Below are 22,842 nucleotides of genomic sequence, written 5' to 3' on the forward strand. Positions count from 1 at the left end.
GTCATTTTTGCGGCCCCTAAGGTGTTTGAAAAATCGGACGTTGGCTGTGCTTACTGGTTTTGTCCACAAGAAACCTGAAGGGGCTGTTTGTGGTGATGCCATTAAACGCCTGTCAATTTCACTGCAGTAACATATGTAAGTCATGCCATACAGCTAAATAATGTTCTGATCTTCCATACTAAGTGGTGGTTAGCTAGGTAACTTGTGCTGATAAATTTGTCCAAAAAACTATTTCTCGCATTTAACAAATACTACTAATTTGTAAATTTGCCATAACTTAGCTGGAATACCAGCCTTACTCGCCAATGATTATCTAGGATTTTTAGGTTGATTCACTGTAGTGATTCTTCTGACTCTGAAAAAGAGGTATTTTATGTAAAATATGGTGTTTAGAGCTTGTTTCTGGAAGCCTTACTAAAAATGCTTGGCCAGAATGATTTCTTACATGCACATTGTTTAGGGGGTGTCTACTGCATGAGCAAATCTTTTACCATAGTGTTACCGCCACCTGGAAAGTAAGTTTGGAAAATTCATTTTTTACATTCGTTTTGTGCTAATTAACCCTTTCGCTGTCGGACCTTTCTGGCCGTGACGCACCCCCAGTGTCGGCTTGGTTTCAGGGAACGAGCATAACAGGGAATGAACATAGCAATTTATTTTTGATTATGATTGGTATACAAATAACGTAGTCAATGCTATATGCACATTTCAGTGTTCTGCAGCTGCTGTTAGTAAACATCATCATCAGCCTGACTATAAGATCCGTTCAACATCCGAATCTGACAATGCGGAACCCTCTTCCTCGCATGCGACTCTGTCCGAGTCCGAATCTGAGTTCGGCTCGTATTCTAAATCGGAATTGAGCCACCGCACCAATGAGCAGACGAAGGTCCCGCGCGCTCAGCCATCCGAAAGTAACCGCGCGCTGGGAGGATGCGCTTTCAGTCGCCCGCACAACGGAGAGAAATGGGACGTTGCGTGATCAAGAAGACAGAGGGAGATGGAAAAAGGCTAAACAAAGTTCGAAGGGCTTTACGTTTACTGCTGCAAGTCGGAAGCGAGGGTTCGGCGAGAGAGCGAAAGCAGCAATCGAGTCACTCTTTTCGGAGAGGCAACGGCACGTGAGCCTGAACTTGACGCGGCGTAGCAGACGCACCAACAGAAGAAAAATAAAAACCTTCAAACCAGCGGAGATGGCCGAACAACCCTTGAACCCATAACCACATGCGTGCGGCGCATGATCCAGCGAACGCGGAGCCACCGCGCCACTCAGCAAAGAGAAAGTGGGGAGTGGCAGTCGCACCGTACTCTTCAATACATGGGTTAACACAGGTCGGGGAGAATATACGAACTTTTAGAAAGAGTCAACAGATGGCGTGGCCAATTCAGGAGCGCCAGCTTTGCGCTCAGGCGCGAAATTTTGAACGCATGATAGAGAACGTACCGGTACGTCAGTGACACCGTGGGGGGGAAGCGCGATGACGTACCGGTACGTCCGTGACAGCGAAAGGGTTAATGCTGGAATATATAAATATTTGAAACAATTTACTTGGGAAGTCATATCAACTCCTTGAGATGCTAGAAACACCTTTATTACACCACAACTACTTATATATTATTCAGTTTCACAATAAAAATTGACTTTTTTCACATGGTAACAGAGATAAGCCACGTCTTCAGATCTTGAGCAAAAAAAGGTTTTTACAAAAATAAGCAGTTAATGGTGTTTTGCACTGTCATGAATATTTGAGAACTTTTTCAGCCAAATTTGAAGTAAAAGAACAGTGCTGGATCACTTTGTGTGGAATCATCCAAAAGGGAAGTGGGTGAGAAATTGTCATCAGTTCTCATGCGCATTGCAAGACTTGCACAATCACCGGTTTGCGAGTACCTGCCCGTGAACAAAGTGAACTCGTGATGCCTACGGAAGAGCCATGCGGGCAAGCAGCTCGCAGTAATGCTTTAAGAAAACAAGATGGAAAGCAGTTTTCTCTTTGCCCTTAACAACTCGAAATGACAGCTGCGAGAACGCCAAATATTAAGTGTGCAGGCATGGTCGTGAGCATGTGGCTGTAATGGAATGGCATTAAGTGTAGCGCAGCAACAGCAAGGACACAAGCTTTGTCTTTGTTCATGCTGCGCTACACTTCATGCTGTTCCACGATGATCCACCAACAAACCGTCATCGCCATCCTCGTGACACAGTGGCAGCCACCACTGTGTAGCGAAGTGAGCAATTGGTTTTGGACCTTTGGTCGTTGCCACACGTGTGCTGCCATGACTATTTGGGATATGTGCCAGCAATGTGGGCTTGTTGGTACGGCGTCTTGATCCAAGTTTCTTTAGCTTGGACAAACGGGACACACACAGCGTGTCTTCTTGTGTCCAGTCTTATTCGTGCTGAAAAACTCGGATCAAGATGTACATGTATGGCAGTGACCCTCAAAGGGTAGTCTGAGCAGAGATGCCATGTAATTCATAGTTATACATACTGACTTTGTTTGTTGAGCTGTGGATCTACTGTTAGGTGATACAGCATACTATTAGTAAAGCCAGAAGAAAGGGGGTTAACCGAATGGCCCAATTTTTATTTGTAATAGCGAGCTATGAAGGTCGTGGGATCCTTCCCCTCCTGCAGCAAGTTGTTTTTTCATCCACTTTAATTTCCATTACCTAAGTTCTCGTGACGCTTGCGGCAGAAAGAATGTTCCACGTCCACCGCCAAGGTCTGCGAGTAGTGGCGCTGGCTAACACCGCCAGGGTTCTACAAGGAAATATAAATACCCAGGAAAGTGGACGGGGAAGCGGCGCCACGGTAGTTCAATTGGTAGAGCATCGCATGCAAAATGCGAAGGTTGTGGGATTGTTCCCCACCTGCAGCAAGTTGTTTACTCATCCACTTTCATTTCCATTAATTTAACGTTTCCTTATTTCATTTATTAAGCACAAGTAATTTCCCCTATGTTGTCTTTGGTGTCAGTGTTTGTTGGCTTCTTATGATATTATTAGTAAAGCCAGTATACTTTGACGTTTCTTCTAGTTTAATGTAAAGTTGTGACTGACAGGTTCTCTTAGTAAACAGTTCATCTGAAGAGTTGAAACATCAAATGTTCGTTGTCCTTCCAGAGCCGCCAGGAACGGAAATGTGAAGCGGCTGGAGTCCTACAGACTTGCTGGCGCCAGCTTCTACGAGAGCGATGCAACGGGACGCACATGCCTTCATGCTGTGAGTGTGCAGTGTGAAAGAGCTTATGCTCACGCGTGCATGCAACATTCTGACCTTTTCTTTGTTCAGGGCGTTCGGATGTGAAAATTCTCCTTAACGTTTCTGTAATAAACAGGCAACACAAATAAAGAATGTCTTTATCCCTCAGCATTTGTGAGTCGTCTTGCTTGAGTGATCGAACGCTGCAGTTTACTAAGGATCACTTGTGATTTAATTGTAGCAGAAGCACTTTCTCCTACAAATTGTGTTTTCATCTACCATGCACATGCATGATAGCGTTGTAGGAATAACTCAACTAAATGTCGTAACGGGCATGAAGAAGAAAAAATGACTAACTAAGACTTCATTTGCAAGTTGCGAGTCCTTTCTATATTTAAAACCACAGAGTTGGGTAAAATATAGAATTGCAATCCAAACTGTGAGCCCCATTTGTCAAGTATTGTAGTATGTTCGGTCAAGCACACTTATAACAATATTCAAGTGCCATGAAAATTACATTCTTATAACCAATAATTGTTATAACTGGGTTGCATGAAAACATCAAAATAGGGGGATGCCAGAGGTGATGTGAGAAAACAATAATGGCAGGGATGCCAGTGTCCCTCCCCACCACCTTCCTCCATCCGCCTGCCAATTGTGTTCACTCGTTTAACTACTGCCTGGGCGCTCCGATCGCGTGTAACAAGCTGTGGCTGTCCCCGTTAAAGAATGGCACTGTTATAAGAACTTCAAAGAGGGGTCACGGGTAGTAAGCGATATGCGAGCATCGCCGAGGCATCGCTTTTTCCCCAAAACGGGCCTTTTAAATATGCAAGAAAGTTGCCGCAGAAGCCTGTCAGCTTGAAAAATCCAGAAGACGACCAATGTTTCCCGTTACGTCAAGACATGCCAAGATTGTCGGCAACGCAAGACACCAGCGACAAGGCCAGCGAGATTACTAAAGCCGATTGAGCCTTCTAGACGACCATTTCAGCAGATCGGGATGGATTTGTTAGGACCCTTTCTGACGTCAACAACCAAAAATAAGAGGATAGTCGTGGCGACGAACTACCTTACCCGCTTCGCGGAAACGAGACCTCTGCCAAAAGGTAGTGCAGCCGAAGTGGTGAAATTCTTCGTCAAGAACATCCTGCTGTGACATGGCGCCCCAGAAGTCCTCATCACTGACAGAGAAACGGCCTTTACAGCGGAGCTCACCCAAGCAATTCTGCAGTACAGTCAGACAAGGCGCAGGAGGACAACTGCCTACCACTCACAGACGAATGGTCTTGCAGAGCGCCTGAATAAGACCCTCGCCGACATGCTAGCAATGTACGTCGACATCGAGCACAAGACATGGGATGCGGTTCTGCCATACGTAACCTTTGCTTACAACACGGTGGTGCAAGAAACAACACAGATCACTCCGTTCAAGCTGGTTTACGGCAGGAACCCAATGACGACTGTCCACGCCACGCTGCCGCACGTCACCGGCGAAGAGAATCTTGGCGCATGCTGAAGAAGCCTGACAGCTCGCCCGCCTACGGATCAAAAACCAGCAGCGTACCGACAGCAGACACTACGACCTCCAACGACGCTACGTCGAGTACCAGCCCGGCGAGCATGTTTGGGTTTGGACCCCGATACGCCGACGAGGGTTCAGTAAGAAACTATTGCAACGCTATTTCGGACCCTACAAAGTCATCCGACGCATTGGCGCACTGGACTATGAGGTCATGCCGGACGGTATTTTGCATTCACAGCGGCGCCGTGCACGATCTGAAGTGGTCCACGTGGTGCATCTTAAGCCCTTTTACGCACGCTGACGAACATCCTTAGTTTGTTGTTTCTTTGCTACGGGTGTTTTTGTTTATTACTTTCGCTTGTTTGCAGCATCGGGTCGATGCTTTGTAAGAGGGGGGTATTAACACGTGTACTTGTATATCTCTATCGGGCGACCACGTTTCACCGCCTAACAAATGTTATCGCACAGCGCAGGATGTGCCTGCATGTATCAGAAGTCTCTCTAAAGTTATCGATGGTTCTATCCACTGTCTGTTTTTACCAAACCTTGTGCTATCTGATTTGATTGCGTAATGCGAATGGTGTAGAACTTTGTGGAAGACACGTGGGTCCCAGCGATTAGTCTGGAACATTCGACGACTGATGTATAAAAGCCGATGCGCATGTCCCACTGATCATATTTTGACTATGGCCGACTGTGTTTGCCGTTGTCGCTGTTCTTTAAATGTAACCTGTTTTTGTGGGCACAGGTTCGCCCAATAAAAGTTAGTTTCATCTTTCACAATATTGCTACTGTGTTCTTTATACGTCACTACCACATGACAATATTGTTAAAACCAGTATCATTAAAAGTGGGTTTGACTGTAGTCCACTTTCTTTAAAAAGAGCAGTCTTCATGTCACCAGTCAAGTGTGCGCATCATGTAACGGCTCTCTCACTTGCCTACGCACATCTGGTGCTGAGCGAATGGAATGATTTAACATGTGCACATGGCCTTTAGCACACTCAGTACCACACTATGTTGTTGGTTTGCTGGCAAAGTTCCCACTTATGAAGCATGGTGTGAAAAGCTCAGCCAAGACACTTTCTCTTGCCTTATTCTCTTGCTTAAATGCACAGTCAGCTGCAAAAGATTGTGGACCATGAGATGTGAAAAAAGGCTCAGTATTTCACAAGCCTGGCATTTGGATTTCTAGCCTGTGGACAACGTATTGTCACTTACCAACACAATGAAGAACGCGATCTTTCTGTGCCTGTACGGAAACCTCGTTTACAAAGCAGGCGTCTGGGCACACCATTGATTGGGACGGAGCAAGCACCTTGGTGACTGACCGAAATGTGTCATCGTGACACCATCTAGAATCGCTCATCATTCAAACTACTTAACAGAATGGATGGCATTCTTCACCCTATCTATAAGAAGTCGCTTGGTCACATATTCAAGAGTGCATAAGTTCCAGCGATGACCATTTTCCGCATTTGTTTTACAAGCAAGGTTCCCGTATGGCCACCAAAACTTCAAATTTGTCGTTGTGTTGGTCAGTGACAAGATATATCGTTGCTGTACTATCACTTTACCTGGCCAGATGGTTCTCCATCAAACCCTTCGCTAGAACAACGTACAGTTAAACCTCGATAGTGTAACGAAATTAATTGGTAGTTTGCTTTGTTATATAGAAATTGTTATATTGAAATTAGCTGTTTTCTACCAATAAGTATAGTCGCTGATAGCTTTTTCTTACACATAAAAAGCCGCAAGATTTTCCGAATTTTCAGGCAATTGTGAAAAACTCAGATTTAAAAAAAATCATTTTTTTATAAGTACATTCGCCGATAAATTTTTCATAGAAGAAGGGGTTGGAAAATTTTCCGAAAAGAACTCGTACTACAAAAAAAAGTTTGGCAGCATGTTGCACTCCTGTAACACATGAAGGTGAAAGCCTGCTGCACACATGGTAATGCATCAAGTTGTATGATCGGAGGGGTCACACTTCTTCAAGACATAACGAGCTGCAGTGTGAAGTACACGTGTGGTGCTTTAGATCGACCTCCTCGATGACACATGCAAGCACTTAATGCACTACCTAAAGGTGCAGCATGCTTGTCGCCAGTAAGTGTTACACTAAAAGCTCATTAATTCACAACCCGTTAATTCGAAATTTCGGATAATTCAAAGTAGCTGCCGCGGTCCATATAACAGCGTATTGAAAGCAATATGCAACACATGCTGCTAATTCACACTGAAATCCGCACCGCCACCGATAATTCGAACTCCGCACCATCACGGATGGGGAGAGTGCTAGGAGCACGTTGGTGATGCTGGCGTCACTGCGCGGGCCGCGCAGCTTTGCTTTTTCCATCTCCTGCCCTTTGTTGAGGCCTGACTGGAGAGAGACATGTCTGTGCCTGGCCATGGCATGGCCAACGCCTCTGTTGCAGGTCGCTTCTCTCCCGGGAGGTTCCATATAAAGCTCAATGGTGATAGAATCATTGCTGTGTGCCGTATGCTGTATGTGCGAGAGAAACCATGCGAGGGTCAGCTGGCGAACGCGGCTCAATCTCGCGTGCTCAAGCGATGAAGGCGGGGCGGATGCGCGCCCTCTCCTGTCGCGCACACGAGGCACGGGGGTGAGGCAGAGGGCGTGGGGGGCGTCGTTTTTCTCTGGCGGCTGCTGCTTACGGTGCGGCCATGCGGGTGCCATATCTTGAAATTGATCTGTGATGTCGCCAGAGTGCACGCCAACGTGGGCCTCATTTTCAAAGCGATCTGTGACGTTTGCAGAGTGTGCGTAGTGCTGGTAGCTTCGTATGCGATGTACTTTCTACATTTCGTTTGCATTAAGCAAGAGCTGTACGAAGGTCAATTCGCTCGCTGCTACTACCGTGATTTTTCACTGCAGCATTTTTCAACAAGTTTCCGCAGTCATCGAGCAAGATGTGTTCATGTTTACTAGTACACGCATGGCACCGTACTTGTTAATTTAGTTAGTAAGCGCACGTTTACAAGTTTATAAGGCCGATAAAACTACTATCCTTGCTTTGTATAGCTGTCTACTAATTCGCTATTGCAATCGATACTTTGCTTTTCGGGCGAAACTGCTAAATTTATTTTTCTGCACGCCAGTCAGCGCGACGAACGCGCAAAAACTGAACGCACGGATGGAACAGTCGGCGCGACGAACGTGCGGATGGAGCAAGAGCCATCTCGATGTCGGGCCGCGTTGGCCGCATCCGGTTATGCTGGCTGCGCCAGTGCTTCAAAGTATAGACGTTGTTCATGCCAACGTGATGTAGCGTTGGTGCGTGCATACTCACGCCTCGTCGGTCTATAAGCGCCTTAACTTAGCTATTTCTTCTCACTTTTGTTAGATCGAATTTTGTATAATTTATTTTTTGTAGCATCCCCGTGGAGTTCAATTTAACGAGCTTTTACTGTGCAAATCTGTAACACAAGCCGTACAGAACTACATTACATCCTCTCAGCAGGGGTAAGCAGCACTCGTGGTCGAACACCTTGCGCCCGCCGCTTCACATGTCGCACCTCGTTTCTTGCTTGGCGAGCATGCTCGGCTGTAGTGTACTTCCGTGGCTTACTGCGCAATCCATTAGGCCCCAGGCGAGCATCCTCCCTCACCATCTCTCTTGCTTCGCAGTCAACTGTCGCCACCGGCGCACAAAGTCGGCGACGCAACACCTGTCTTTCTGCCTCTTTCCCTTTTCCACCTGCCGATCCCTCCAAGGTCATCTTTTTTTTTTTTACCACTTGACTAAACATCATGTTTTCTTCAAGGCTATCGTGCGATGAGCCCCTTAAAAATCCAAGCTGTGTCAATGATATCTTCGCATTGGCAGTACAAAGCAAAGCCAGCCACGCTTTCGCGTTCACTCTGCCTTCGAGGCTTAGTGTCGCCCGCAGTGGTACAACGCTATCATAGAAAGTGTCAGCAACAGGGAGCGAATGCTTCGTCTGCCTCTCACTTCAACGTGTCTCCGAAACTTGAGATTATGCAACCTCTAGAACTAAACGTGCGGGAAGTGGACATATTCTTGGATTGTAGTGCGAAATGACACAGACAGAGACTAGAAACAGACAGGATGAGTACATGATGTCACACCATCTCAGCACGGCCACTCTGCACACGTGGCAGATTACCGCTAAAATAGGGCGCGCAGGCTGTGTATGTGCTCAGTCACTCCGACAGCTGTGGGCAGCCACAGCCATGCTAAAGAAGGAGAAGCACGCCAACCTGCCCCTTCCTCCCCTCCTCACTTCGCGTGCACTGCAGTTCGTTTCCTTCTCTCCATTTTCCCTTGCTCGCATGGGAGGACAGCACTCGTCAAACCATCATCCATCTTGGAACACCCTGACAGGCTTTCGCTTGCACTTAAAGCATACGGTGTATGGGGCTTGATAGGATCTTATCGCACTTGGGCTTTATACGGAACATGACGCTGCCCCACTTTGGCGATTGTGCTTGGTCACGTGGCGCACGATTAGAGAGGTGTGTTCTGAAGCAGCTGCTTGTAATCCAACCACTTCATCATCTGTGTTCGCGGAACTTTCCATTGGTATCTCGGTTTTACTTCGTAGTGGCAGTGAAAATCCGTTACATTGAAATCGTGCATAAACACACTTCGTTATATTGAGGTTCTGTGGACAAGAAATGATAAGAAGTTAAATACTTGGTCATATCGAGAATATTTTGAAGTTTGTTATATCGAGGTTTAACTGTATTTATTGTACGGTTTTATTGGCTGTGGTTTTCTCAGATCATACAATCTTGCTTAACAAGCCGAAGGGCTATCGCGCTGTGCTCATTGAGCAACAAAAGTTGGTAGGCACAGCTATGTGATCTGTCTGCCCTGTAATGCATGACACCCAATTTTCTTTGCAATGACTTCTTTTTTTTTCTTTTCTTCTGAAGGCTTGCGAAGCCGGGCAGGAAGCAGTTGTCAGGTTCTTGCTGGAACACAAGATTCGCCCCGAGACAAAGGACATCTACAACCACTCCCCTGAAGAAGTCGCTCGAGTTCTTGGCCACGTGAAGCTGGTTCATCTCTTTGAGAGCATCGTGCTGACAACAAACGGGACCCACTAGACGGATTTCCCTTGTTAGAGCCAATCCCTGCTGACACTTCACCCACGACCATCTATTGTACGATCCTGGTGCTTTGGTAGCACTTACTTCAGCATGCAGTGTACAGGGTTTTATGTTAGACTAGCTTCCAAAGCTTACATCCAGGGGACACATGAGGCAATCCCACGTTAAGCTATAGTTTAGTAGCCTCTCTCCTGTAGCCAGTGCAAATGTTTGTGCTCTTGGATGTGCACTTGCGCTGTATACGTAGTATTTTACAAAGCTATGTGGTACTTTGTGGTTCTACCAAGGCTTCCAGTACTAGAGTGAATTTATGGCTTCGTAAGTGAGCACGCTGTTAATATTGTTAAGGTTTTATGACTGTACATGAAATGTTGGAGTGACTGTTCTGTACTCAGATTTGCTTGATTCAGTGGCAATGTGTTGATGATGCAAAAGTGATGTGGAGTTGACTGCTCCAGCTGGCATGCTGTATGTGCCAGGGTGCTTTGATGCACGATTGTATGACTGTGTTGCGTGTTCTATCAACTGCCTCAGTGAATGCGTGATATACTGTAGTTCACAAGTATTAAGCATGCATTACGTCTTTGTACAAATTATCCAATACAGCCTCTAACACTGATCACACACTTAAAGCTTCCATGTGATCTCAATGCCTCGCTTTGCATCAAACCACTACTGAAGGTTTACTTTATTTTTATTTGGATGGAAGACGACTTGGGCTTTCATCATTTGGGTACAGCAGCAAAGAATAAATGTATACTAGCAGTGAAGCGTTATGAAAGCACCAACTTAACTGCAGGGGAGTTTGGTCAACACACCATCTAATGAACACACTACATGTGTATTGCCAGATACATGTGTATCTGTTTTTTTTTCTTCATAAGAACCCATCTGGAAGCATGCCAGTGAGGCATTCATTGTTCTGGATGAAGGGAGAGATTCTTACAAAGAGGAAAAGCACAGTGGCGGTTTCACTTATGGTAGACATAATTTGATTACATTACCGATTGTAATAAGTACTGATTTTGCAATTTCACAGTGGTGCTTTGACATATTTCGTATTTGTTTGTTCTGCAATATTGTAATCTTCATTGTTGTGCAGTCCCAACCAAAAAAGATTAGCACAAGTGACTGGTGGCCGAAGTGACAAAATTGTAACACGCGGGGCTGTTGTTCCCGAGCGTACCTGTAACGAGAGTGCCTGCCGCCTTCCATTCTTCAAAGCAACAGAAGCCGACTCATCTAATAGCCCACATTTTGAAAGCTATCAGTTGCCTCATTTTTCGGCCGAGCCATGCACCGATGATAGTGCACGAGGCTAAAAAACGAGGCATGCTATTGTGTGCCTCATTTTTCCACCACCAAACTATGCACCAAAGAGGCTCTGCACGCGAGCCCATTTATTTATTCTTCATGCACGGTCATTATCAGCGATGGTAGTTTCTTTACCACAGCCTTGTGCAGTATCGTCGATGCATGGCTTGGCGTTCAAATGAGGCATGTGATGGCTCTGAAAATGTGGGCTATTAGATGAGTCGGTTTCTGCCGGCTACCCCTGCTTTGGAAAATGGAATATGCTTGGCACTCTCGCTATTGCCGCGCTCGGGAACAACAGCGCCGCGCATCACGATTTTGCTGCTCCGGCCACCAGTCACTTGTGCTAATATTTTCCCGCTGGGACTGTACCTAAGTGCTAAGTAGTCCATATACTATTGGTTCCGAGATAGAGCAAAGTCGCCGCATGGCGTGCACTGGCTGAACCATGGATGGTGTGGATTACACCACTGTCTGATACACTCTATGTGTTTACATGTATGAATAGGGCATGCATATTTTCAAGACCATTTCTTTCGTGGTTGTAGCAGGCCATAAAAGCTAGTCTTCATTTTTTTTACAATGTACGGAAGCATTTAGCCTTGCGTCATTGCGCTGTAGTGAGATAAGTGACTGCGCATATTGGGTGCGCAATGTGTGACTGTCACAACCTCCTTTCGCAACGTTTGTGCTAATTTTATTGTTGCTTTGTGCTTCGTATAAACCACAGAATGCAGTTTACTTCGTTTAAAGAACTCAAGTGGTTGCAGCGATACATTAATGCCGGGCCTTAGCAACTTGTCACGATGTGTTGATCGCTCTGGCATGAACGAGGTGGTGTGGATATCACTCTGCAGTAAACAACAACAAAATTTCGTTAGCAAGCACTCATTATCACGTCATACACTTTATATAACTGCATCATGATAGTTGGGATAATTGCATTACTTTCACTTGTTACGTGGTGGCCTGAGGTGTTCTTTTAGTGGGTGGTTCTGATGCCATGAGGGCAAGTTTATTTTGTCTCGCAAATAAATCATGGGCCTTTGTGTTTTGACTCTCTGCTACAAGAGGGCTAAAGTTGGCTAATAATGAGGATCAGCAGTTTCTAGATGCTGAGTTGAAACGCACTTAATATAATTTCCTTTATCTTTTTCAGTGAAGTTGTTAGCTGGACAGGAAACATTGGCCCTTATTAGCTGAAATAAAACAAGAACATAATGATTCAGCCTCTCAAATAATTACAACCTTTGCACATAACCTGTGCAAGGACAGCCCTATTCTGAAGTTGTGTATTTTCGGTGTTATGCGCTAAAAATTTCGTGGGAAGCAACCTAACAGTTCTGCTGAAGTGCTGTCACTCACAGTGGCCTAGTTTGTTTAATTAAACTCATTAACCATTTGTCTTTTGCAGCATCTTTGCTACATTAACTTCATTGTACAGCGATACCAAATTTTTATAACCAGTTCAAGATTAGCAGAGAATGCCGTAATAATGAAGTTGCCCAACAATTTTAGCAGAGCAGATGGAATTCCAGCAAAATGCACACAAAGCAGGTGCCAAATGCACAGGTTTCTTGGCTGAGTGCCAGTGCTCCGTTGAATGGCAGTTTCTACTTCTTTCAATTCGGCGCATTTCGTGCAAAAATGCAGCATTGGAGGGCAGTCTACAATCAGTTCATTGCAGTGAGCATGCTTCGTTATTACAAAATCGGGCCATATCATTCACAGCAAAGCACCGCCATGTCAATGCATGCCACCAACTGCCTATCCACGCTAACACAGCAATGGTGCTGCCACCTGTAGCTCGATCTCGCAGCAAATGTATGCCAGTTCCTTAATAACCCTTTGCTTACGAATTGTTTTTTTATGTCTATGTGCACCTGTCTTTCCTTCATTTCTTCGTTTAGCACTGCTTTTCCTCATTAATGATCAATTCAGATGGATCAGCACAGATTGCACTTAAGATCAGAAACTCATGTTTCAAAGGCACGTTAAAGAGAAAAATGATTTCACCTGTATTGGCAACTTCTACTATGCCAAAGAAGACCCCTTCGTCACCCTGAGAAGAAGTTGGAAAAGAAACAAACGAAAGATTGGTTGCGTCTTGAAACGAGCTCGCCTCGATGTCACAGGTTTTGATGTTGTCTGCTTGGGATTAGTTAACTTGATTGATAAAGGCCAACTGCATAGCATTCTGAAGGAGCCACAGGCTACACAAGTTTAAGACCTTTTACCAAGCCACAATGGCCCAAATATGAAAAAAATTAAAGTGACATTTCACTTCACAAATGCAGGTTACGCGCAAGTGTATGGGTGCCATTTCTGTAGCAATTATTTATTTATTTATTTATTTACAGGATACTGCCAGCCTTAGTCTTAGGCCTTGAGCAGGAGTGGACAGTGCGATATACAGATGGACAAAAAGATTAACAGCAAAAATCATTACAAGAATTCTATACATTGCAACAGACATATTCCCCAATCCGCACGAGCCGTACAGAGCATTTCAACAACAACAACAAAAAAAAAAACGCATTGCAAAATTTCAATATATTTTAGAATACGGATATTCGCTGAACCGCAAAAGCTGTACAGAGCATATTGATAATGACATCACGTACTGAACGACATCACGCATGATCGGTAGGTTGAGCAGCAAAAAATCTACAAATAGTAATGACAAGCAAGTGAAAATAGCACTTGCGTATATTGTAAATCAGAAAGGAAAAAGAAAAATTATATTTATACATACGTACATATACATATAACATCAAGTCTAAACTTGATGAAAAAAAAGTATATGGGCACTCCAGGCACATTTCTACCATCGACATTGCTGCGATGTTCCGTATAAAGTACAACGGCAATAACATTGTCCCTGCACGCTGTGTGTGCAAGTGAAGGTGTGCGACGGTGAGCCAACGATGGCAGGCCAATGCAAGGGAGGAAAGCGGGAAGGAAGCATGCCGTCATTCGTCATGCGATAGGCTCCTCAGGGAGCGGGGTTGGAGAGGGGGCCCAGCGTTGTATGCCGGCAGCAACGTGGTGGGACTCAAATTAAAAAATTTTTTTTCTCAATAAAAACACAAATGACCTCTATTAAAATTTCCATGGCGAAAGGTGTTATTTCTTTCAATGATATCCGCTGTTTTGCTTATTTTTTATGGACCACCTTAGTGTGTTACTAACGTCTAAACATAGGCCAAAATAGCAATTTTGCCAAATTCAGGGTTTTATTTTATAGCCTGTGAGCAACACATAGGCGAAAATAAAATTTTAGAAGATAGTAAGCTTTAGAGACAGTTCTATGAAAGTAATTTCAGGCTCCCTCCCCTGATTTTTTTTTTTTTTAATTTTGCAAGAATGCTAGAATTTGCACATTTTCACCTCGGTGCTAGGAGTAAAAAACATGGTTATTTTGTGAAAGTTCAGACATGCACAACCTCAAATTTTGAAGTAATGCGCATAACGGTCGATTTTTGGTGAATTTGTTTTTTGTACTGCTTTTTGTACCTGGTTTTCCATCATTTTGTGAAATTGAAATGGCGCTCAAAGGGACAGAAATTGTTTTCCGTTCAAAATATTTTGGGGAAATACTGTTCAAGTAATGCTTATATACGTGTAATTTTTGCGTAATTATTTAGATAAATTATTTTTCTCGATCACCACGGGTGGGACAGTTGGCGTGAAATGACCCAGGAAAGACTTTGTAAAGCACCCACCAAGATATTCTGTCTCTCTTTTTAATATACTGCAGGCCCTTCACGGCCCGTGCAGGAGTGGTACAGAAATGCAATGAAAAAAAAAATCATGATGACAAGTCAATACACTGAATGCGGTTAATAAAAGAGTCGATGTTATTGCAACACACAATATCATTAGTTAACTTGTTCCACTGGGAAATAGCTGATGGAAAAAGGGAATGCTTGTGAACATTAACACGACTTGGGGGAAGATGGATTGTTTTGGAATGATTTAGTCTTGTTGAGTGTTTTGGAGGATCTTGCAGGTAATGAGAATGTGCTATCTGGAAATGACCATGGTATAATTGATAGATGAATTTTAGTCGCGAAATTGCTCTTCTCTGCGAGAGGGATTTTAGGTTTGCCCTTGCTAGCAGACCCGAGATACTGGACTCCCTTTTTTAGTCTGAATATACAAATCTAATTGCTAATTTTTGTATGCGTTCTATTTTATTTATAAGGCATTTTTGATGAGGGCTCCATATTAAATCAGCGTATTCTAGGCATGGTCTTATTAGTGTTTTGTACGCATTTAGTTTGAGGTGTGGTGGTGCTGCGCGCAGTTTCCTTTTTAAAAGGGATAGTTTGCCGATGGCTTTTTGACACATGGTCGAAATATGAGGCTCCCAGTTAAGGTTAGGCGTGAGTTTAATGCCTAGGTATTTTACCTGGTTGCTTTTGTTGATTGTCGACCTTCTGATCGAATATGTAAAGTTAAGCGGGAGTTTCTTATTTGGTGAAAGACATGTCATGTGTTTTTCATGTGTTCAGTTTCATGCCCCAAGTGTTGCACCAAGAGTAAATTGTTTGCAGTGAATTATGAAGTTCTATCTGGTCTTCTTGGTTGTGTACGACTGTGTACACGACACAGTCATCATCATTCTCAACATAAAAGGGAAGCAGAATGCAGTAATAATTAAACATAGGGCACTTTGGGGCCACAATACATATGACATGGTGCAGGGAATCTAGACAGAAGTCATGGTGCCAGCACTGACATTTGCAAATGCCATTCTGTGCCTAAAATTATACACATTGTTGGGGTGGCAAGTTAACCAAAGATTGGTGGGCCGGTCAGCTTTTGGAGTCCACGGGGAGGCCTCTCTTGAAGTCTGGGAAGCGCAGAGCAAAATTACTTCTGAAGAAAGACTCGGGAACATGGATCAAAATAAATGGGTGGCTGAAATGGACAAGTACTTATACCTAAAAAGCGTGGACACAGAATGGAGGAAGAGGTAAAAAAAGTTGGTAACCCAAGTACTGGGTAAATGAAAGTATAGACAGACAACCAGGAGTAATCAAAAATAAATTGACAGAAACAAATAGCGAATTGGATGCAAAGAATGGAAACGAAGAAGACCATAGATATTTACAAGAATGAGGAAAAAGAAGTTACGAGGGAAAATCCACGATAACATGAAGGGTAGTGCCTTGCCTTTTGAGGCTCGAGCTGGTTGCCTAAAGACAAAAACATGCAGGAGCACACATTTGTAATAAGATGAGGCATGTGTATGCAGCAGCAAAAATCTGGAGACCACTAAAATGCAAGGGGATTCACCCAGCGAGACCAGTACGTGATGTACAACTTCCGGAAGTGCATGGATTTAAAGCAGGTGGAAGTACCAACCGGTCAGCAGATGAGATAAGCAAATGATGTTTAGAGTATTCGTGGAAAAAAGAAATCGGGGAAGGGGCTGACACGACTAGATACATTACAGGCATAGGCAGTGGTACAAGGTAGATAGAGAAGATTGAAGAGATGTATACAAGAATGCTAGGAGGAAGAGCATTGATAGCATACCTTAGTAACTCAAGCAGTCTAGGAGACAATTTGTTCCTGTCCCTTTTCAAAGGGAATGCCAATAAATCATCATTATCATATCAGTGCAGTTCTTACTTTCCCTGGTGCGCGATTCACTTCACCTTCAGGCGCCTTCCTCTTCCGGTGCTCGCTTCCTTCACATCTTCAAACATTGCATCGCCAATTTCACTGGCGAGCCATGTGTGCTTGCACGTAAAAATACTGTGAAATCTGTGACGTCAACACAGATGTACTGGCACCAAGGTTATGGTGCGAAATTTAGACCTTCATTTTCTTATAATCGACCTATTATGAAAAAAATAACGAGTTTTAAAAGAATAGTTTCCAAACCGATTCAGTATTTCTCTTTAGTGTCCCTTTAAGCCTGTACCATTGGTTGTACTACATGTTATTTTCTTACTAGGCCATTGGTTTTGTTGAGAATTCGCACCTTAAGTTTACAGCCCAAATGGTGTGCAGTCAGCGCAGACTCCTAGTCATGTTTTAGGCTTAATGTTGCGTAGCTACATCTCCAAAGTTCTGCAAAGAAAGCACAAGTCTCATCTACAGAGCTCTGGAGATGGGAGGCCTACGAGTGAGCTTTGATCAGGCACTTCTTGGGCTGTCATCTTCCAGCGAGTTGTGCCTCAATTTGTCATTCCTCAAGGTTGGGTACTCTCCTGCCTTGGGGCACTATACTGGAATCAGACGGGCAAATTTAGTGACACTCTGAGCGAACATCACTTTCGCGGCATGCTGCTAGACAAGAAAGTGCCATTAGAAATTGATGGCAGTGTCAGTCGGTAAATGATCCAGTGCATTACATACTCATTTTAGCCAGTATGTGCAAAATAACATTAACACGATCAATTTTGACGAGCAAAGACCACACAATGTTACATTGAATATACAAGCAACATGCTGTGTGTATGATGAAGAAATTGCAGTCACTGACCAGGTCAAGGTGGAAATAACACAGAAACGGTCCTGTCGCCGCTTGATACGTAGAGACAATGTCTGTGTTATTTTCACCTTGACTTGGTCAGTGACCGCAATTTCTTCACTATCATGTTACCTGACCAGACGAGCTTTCGTCGAACTCTTGAGTATATATATGCTGTGTGTATGTAAGTTTTGACAGTGGCGAAGCGGCACCTAAAAACGGCACTGATTTCGTTGGCAGAGAAAGAATGGCTAAATTCGTAAGCGAGAAGATTAAAATTTTTATGCGCTGATTACTATTTTATTTAAGTTTGAAGCACTGCCATTGAGGCTACACACATTAACGCAGTGAAGCGAGTTTGACCATTGCACTTGTAGCCAGGTGCGTTCTGGAGCAAGTGTCACCAAACCTCTCCGTGCAACAGCCTGCGAACGAGACTAGCAGTGAAGTGCACTAAAGTGACATAGAATGTGCCTGTATGACACGCTAATACTAGATGTTAAGCATTCAAAAATGCAGCAAACCCTTCTATTATATATCCTAAGTGCAAATTATTGTTTTGGATTGTCAGAAGTTTGACTTATCTGATGTTCAATAAAATATGTTTCAGAGCAAGACTGTGCGTCGTAGATATCCACACTTGGTCAAGCTTGAGCAGATGTGCTCAAACAGACAACAGACACAGACAAAAGTAGCCAGGATCAAGCGGAGGCATTTAACTCCTTCTTTTCCTCACTTTTTACCATCAATGACGGTATTTTGCCTACCATCAATGATTATGCGGACAGACTTCCTATTCAGAATATCAAGATTACAGAAGAGGGCGTTTTCATCTGTTACTTCAAGTTAATATAAAAAAAAGTCCCGGTCCTGACAAAATCTCCAACGAATTCCTTTATAGATATGCCGAATGGACATCCAAGTTTTTTAATATTTCAATCATCCATTTCTAGTGGCTCGTTTCCCACTGCCTGGAAGCGCGAAAAAATTGTGCCCATACATAAAGGTGGCCCAACCTCTGGCACTAGCAACTACCGACCGATATTGCTCACGAGCACCTGTTCTAAAATGCTGGAACACATTGTGTCAAAGCATCTGCTTGCCTATTTAGATGAACATAAATTAATTTTTCCAGGTCAACATGGCTTTTGCAAAGGTTTGTCCACCGTCACTCAGCTTATTGAACTTGTGCATGACCTTTCTAGCACAATTAATGCCCTCGGCCAAACTGATATAATATTCTTAGACTTTGCAAAGGCCTTTGACAAGGTGTCCCACAAAAAGCTTTTACTTTAAATCAGTGTTACTTTCAAAAATTCTTCCCTTACATGATGGTTTACTTCCTACCTTGAACATAGAGAACAATATGTTCAATTGGGACATCAGCAATCTAGTTTATCTCCTGTGGTATCTGGGTTACCCCAGGGTAGTGTCTTAGGGCCCCTTTTATTCCTAGTTTTCATAAATGATCTACCAAATGACATCACTACCCAAATAAGAATGTTTGCCGACAACTGCATATTGCACAAAAGAATAGAGTCAGCAGGTGATCAGGCCGACCTTAATCTTAACTTACAGAAAATTAAGAACGGGTGTGATCGGTGGCAAATGCAGCTTAACCCAACTAAATCGGTTTTTATATCCATCTCTAGAAAAAAGTATTTTAAATTTCTCGTACAGTATCAACGGTCATGAGCTTGCTCGAGTTAAACAACATAAATACCTAGGTCTTATATTTACACCTGACTTGCGTTGGAATCTTCATGTAAATGAACTTTGTGCAAAAGCTAACGAAGTATTGTGGGGGCTGAGACATAACCTGCACTGTGCCTCCCCTGAAATTAAAATTTTAGCTTACAAAACCTTGCTGAGACCGATAATTGAGTATGCAAAAATAGTATGGGATCCTTACACCCAAAGGATCCACTGGGCCTTCTCTAAAACTAGAGAAGGCCCAGTGCCTTACTTCTAGGTTTATATTCAATAAATACCGCCGTTTTCACTCTTCGACTGAATTATATAAACTTGCAAAGCTTCCTCCTCTGCAAAAACGTACAGAGTATGAAAAGCTTAAATTCCTGTTCTTAGTAATTCATAACCATGTCAAAATAAGATAGACAAGACAAATCCAAATCAAGACACAGGAAACATCACGGCAAAGACACAGTATGTATATACCTCCTTCCACAGTGCACAATGACTGCTTCAGGTATAGTTTTTTTCCCAGGGCAATTCAGCAGTGGAACTCTTTGCTTGACTCAATTGTCCAAATAAAATCAGTTAATGCATTCTTGAAAGCAATACATTGCCTTATGTACCCTGATGCACACTCATGTTCTGTAGTAATATTGTGATATAATAAGTCAAATGTGCTCTGTAATTATATTGTTAATGTGTTTCATATCAGCAGTGCTACTTCATTTTCTTTTTGTTCTTTTTAGTGCAATGTTCAATCGCACTAATGCACTTCTCTGTTTATGCATGTTACATCCACTCCTGTACTAGCCCGTCATGGGCTGACACTATCAATAAATAAATAAATAAATAAATAAATAAATAAGACAGACCTGGTTGTCATCAGTGAATGACACAATGAAGCTGCCTTGCAGTGGTGCATGGCAGTGTGAATATAAAACATAGATACACTTTCAACATTAATGGCCCATGTTTCATGAGCCAGTCCTAGCTGTATTACTCTAAAGCCAAAAGGCAAGCCTTCTCTGAATTAAGCAGCTTCAAAAAAAAAAAAAAATAATAATTGAAAGCATTGTGTGTGTCAACAAAGGAGCGTTAAGGTTCATTTGAGGTAAAAGAACATTAAACCAGAGCTTCAGTGGATGTTTTCAGCCTGGACGAAGAGAGGCCCTCAGTGTTGTGGTATTCTCTGCGTTTTTGGCCTCTATTGTTCAGGTCCAAGGCACACCCTCCCACTGCCTGGGTGCTGCTTTACTGTTGGGGTTAGCCCATGAATCAGGGAATCGTGCTCGTTGCATAAAGGGCATTAAAGTGTGGGGTGTATGGCGTGTGGGGATATGTGTTACGTTTGTATATAGTTGTCTCCATGCCACTGCTTTTTCTTGGGTCTGGTGCGGTGACAGGTAGGTTGGATTGAGTTGGCGGTGTTATACTGTAGGGGCACTGGCTTGGAAGATGGTCTGGAGCACTCTTCCTGCGGTGCTCAGATGGCATGAGCTTGGGCTACGGCGTGTGCATGACGATTTCCTGGAGGGACTCGTTGCCTGGCGTCCACAAGGTGACGACGTTGGGTATTTGGTCATTGTCTTCGAAGATGCAGCGCGCGATAGAGGATATTCTGCCTCTACTGTAACTGCAGCAGGCTGCTTGCAAGTCAGTAAGGATATGTGAATTGCTGAACTTTACTGGAGACAAGGGTGATGGCCATCCCCTCCGTTACCTCCTGCACTACGCTGGTCATCATTCCGCTGTATATCTGGTATATTATGCGATATCGTTCCTGGAGACGTCCTGCTCTTGCCCTGTTGCATCCTGTGTGGCGCTTTGGGAGGTGCATGGAATCTTTCAAGTGCGACCTTCCATTGAAATTCATGATGGCCATTTGTTTGTGGCAGCTTTCCCATGTGGGAGTATCCTAGGTGTTAGAGCATGTGCCTGCCCATTGATGTAGGGGCTAACCTATCTACTGGACTTGTTACGTGGGCGCCTATTATTTCTTCAGCCTTATTGTGGACTCTCAGGGCTTCAAGTTTGGTTGTAGCTGTGTTCAGAGGTTGACTCTGTGCTTACTGTAAGAGTTCGTCTAATTGATCTTTCTCCTCGGGGCTAAGGGTAAGTTATGGTGTCAATTGCAGTTGTTTTTGTCATGAAATTCTCGATCTAGTGAGTAAAACAATTTGTGAAAGTGTCGTTCATCTTGGGTGGTAATTTTAAGGCTACTGTGGGCAATTTGCTTGCAGTAACACTTACTATGGGCTTATTTTTGGTATTTTAAATTATGTCTCTTATACAGTGTTCTAAATACAGCCGTCATAGTGTTCAGAGCTGAAGCCATTGCCATCTGACAAATTTGTAGTGAGAGTGTTGGGATAGTATAACAAGAATTACTAGGAAGCCTGGAGCAAACTCGCAAGGAGAATTCCATCTACTATTCATCATTCCCATGCTGGTTGCACATTCATACTGGCTGCTTTTGCAGAGGACAGCACTTGTAAATGAGACTGCGATGAAACGTATATTATGAACGGTTATTCATCACTCGAAATGTTTTTCACGGCCACGGCATTGTGTTGTGTTGAGGTATCGGTAGCAATGCATGGGCATTAACAAAATGTTGTTGGTAGTTCACCATACTGAAAATCCAAAACACTGGATGCACAAGTTCATAAATTGTGAAGCGTTCATAAGGACCTACAGCACATGCAAAAAGAATGGTAAAAGGAACCACACCTTTCAAGAAGGCTCAACCAGGGAGAAAACGTAAATACTGCATTGCTAGCACCAAACTCAACCTTAAAAATCAGTTGCAGATATAGTAGAAACACATTGAGTGTGTGTGTTAGCAAGCACTTGTAAAAAATGATGCTGAATTGCAAACTTTATTTGCCAAGTAGAAAAGTTTAAATTAGCGCTATGTAATTAATTGCAGGTACAGACATGGCAATGATGTGCGTTTTTATTGGCATGCAGGGTAATGACAGAAAGAATAACATGACTTTTACCCAGTGTTTGTGAAACTGCTTTATTACTTCTGTAACAAAACCAGGCAGTTTATATTGGCTACTGGTACCGACGTCTGCATCGATAGAGCAACGTTTTTCCAGCATTCATTAGTGTAATTTACGGACGCCGTTTCACCCACTGTTGTATTCATTGCGAACAATAAACGTGCTTCCGAACGATAACAGCGAATGCTTTCAGCACTAGCAATGATTGCATTTGTGCATGCCCCGACGCAAACAAGTAGCAGTGCCCAATTTGGAAGTGCCCTTTGTAACACCACCTCTAAAGTTGCAAAACATAGCCGTTCATATGGCGAGTTGACCTACCGAGTTGGCGAGTTCCTGAAATGCTGCAGGACGGCCGCGTTTTTTGTAGGATAGCTTCCACTCGATTCACCCACCGCTCATCACGGGCGGAGCGTCGCTCCGACCACCGACGAGCTAATTGGCTAGGGTCAGCCACCCGCGGAACAACTCCGCAAAGAGAAGACTTAACACGATTTAGCGAGG

The 22,842-nt window shown here is 43.6% G+C and overlaps 1 protein-coding gene across 3 annotated transcripts in view; it reads left to right on the forward strand.

The window, feature by feature from the left end:
• Nucleotides 1-18,250, forward strand: part of LOC126533200 (L-asparaginase) — a 90,130-nt gene extending 71,880 nt beyond the window's left edge. For all 3 annotated transcript variants that reach the window (XM_055071654.2, XM_055071653.2, XM_072289416.1), the window contains 2 exons: nt 3,127-3,226; nt 9,655-18,250. In XM_055071654.2, coding sequence (XP_054927629.2) covers nt 3,127-3,226; nt 9,655-9,828 — 274 coding nt within the window. In that variant the 3' untranslated portion in view covers nt 9,829-18,250. The remainder of the gene's footprint in view (nt 1-3,126; nt 3,227-9,654) is intronic.
• Nucleotides 18,251-22,842: the final 4,592 nt, after the last annotated feature.

The sequence above is a fragment of the Dermacentor andersoni genome, chromosome 7 (genome assembly GCF_023375885.2).
Source record: "Dermacentor andersoni chromosome 7, qqDerAnde1_hic_scaffold, whole genome shotgun sequence".
Classification (NCBI taxonomy): domain Eukaryota; kingdom Metazoa; phylum Arthropoda; class Arachnida; order Ixodida; family Ixodidae; genus Dermacentor; species Dermacentor andersoni.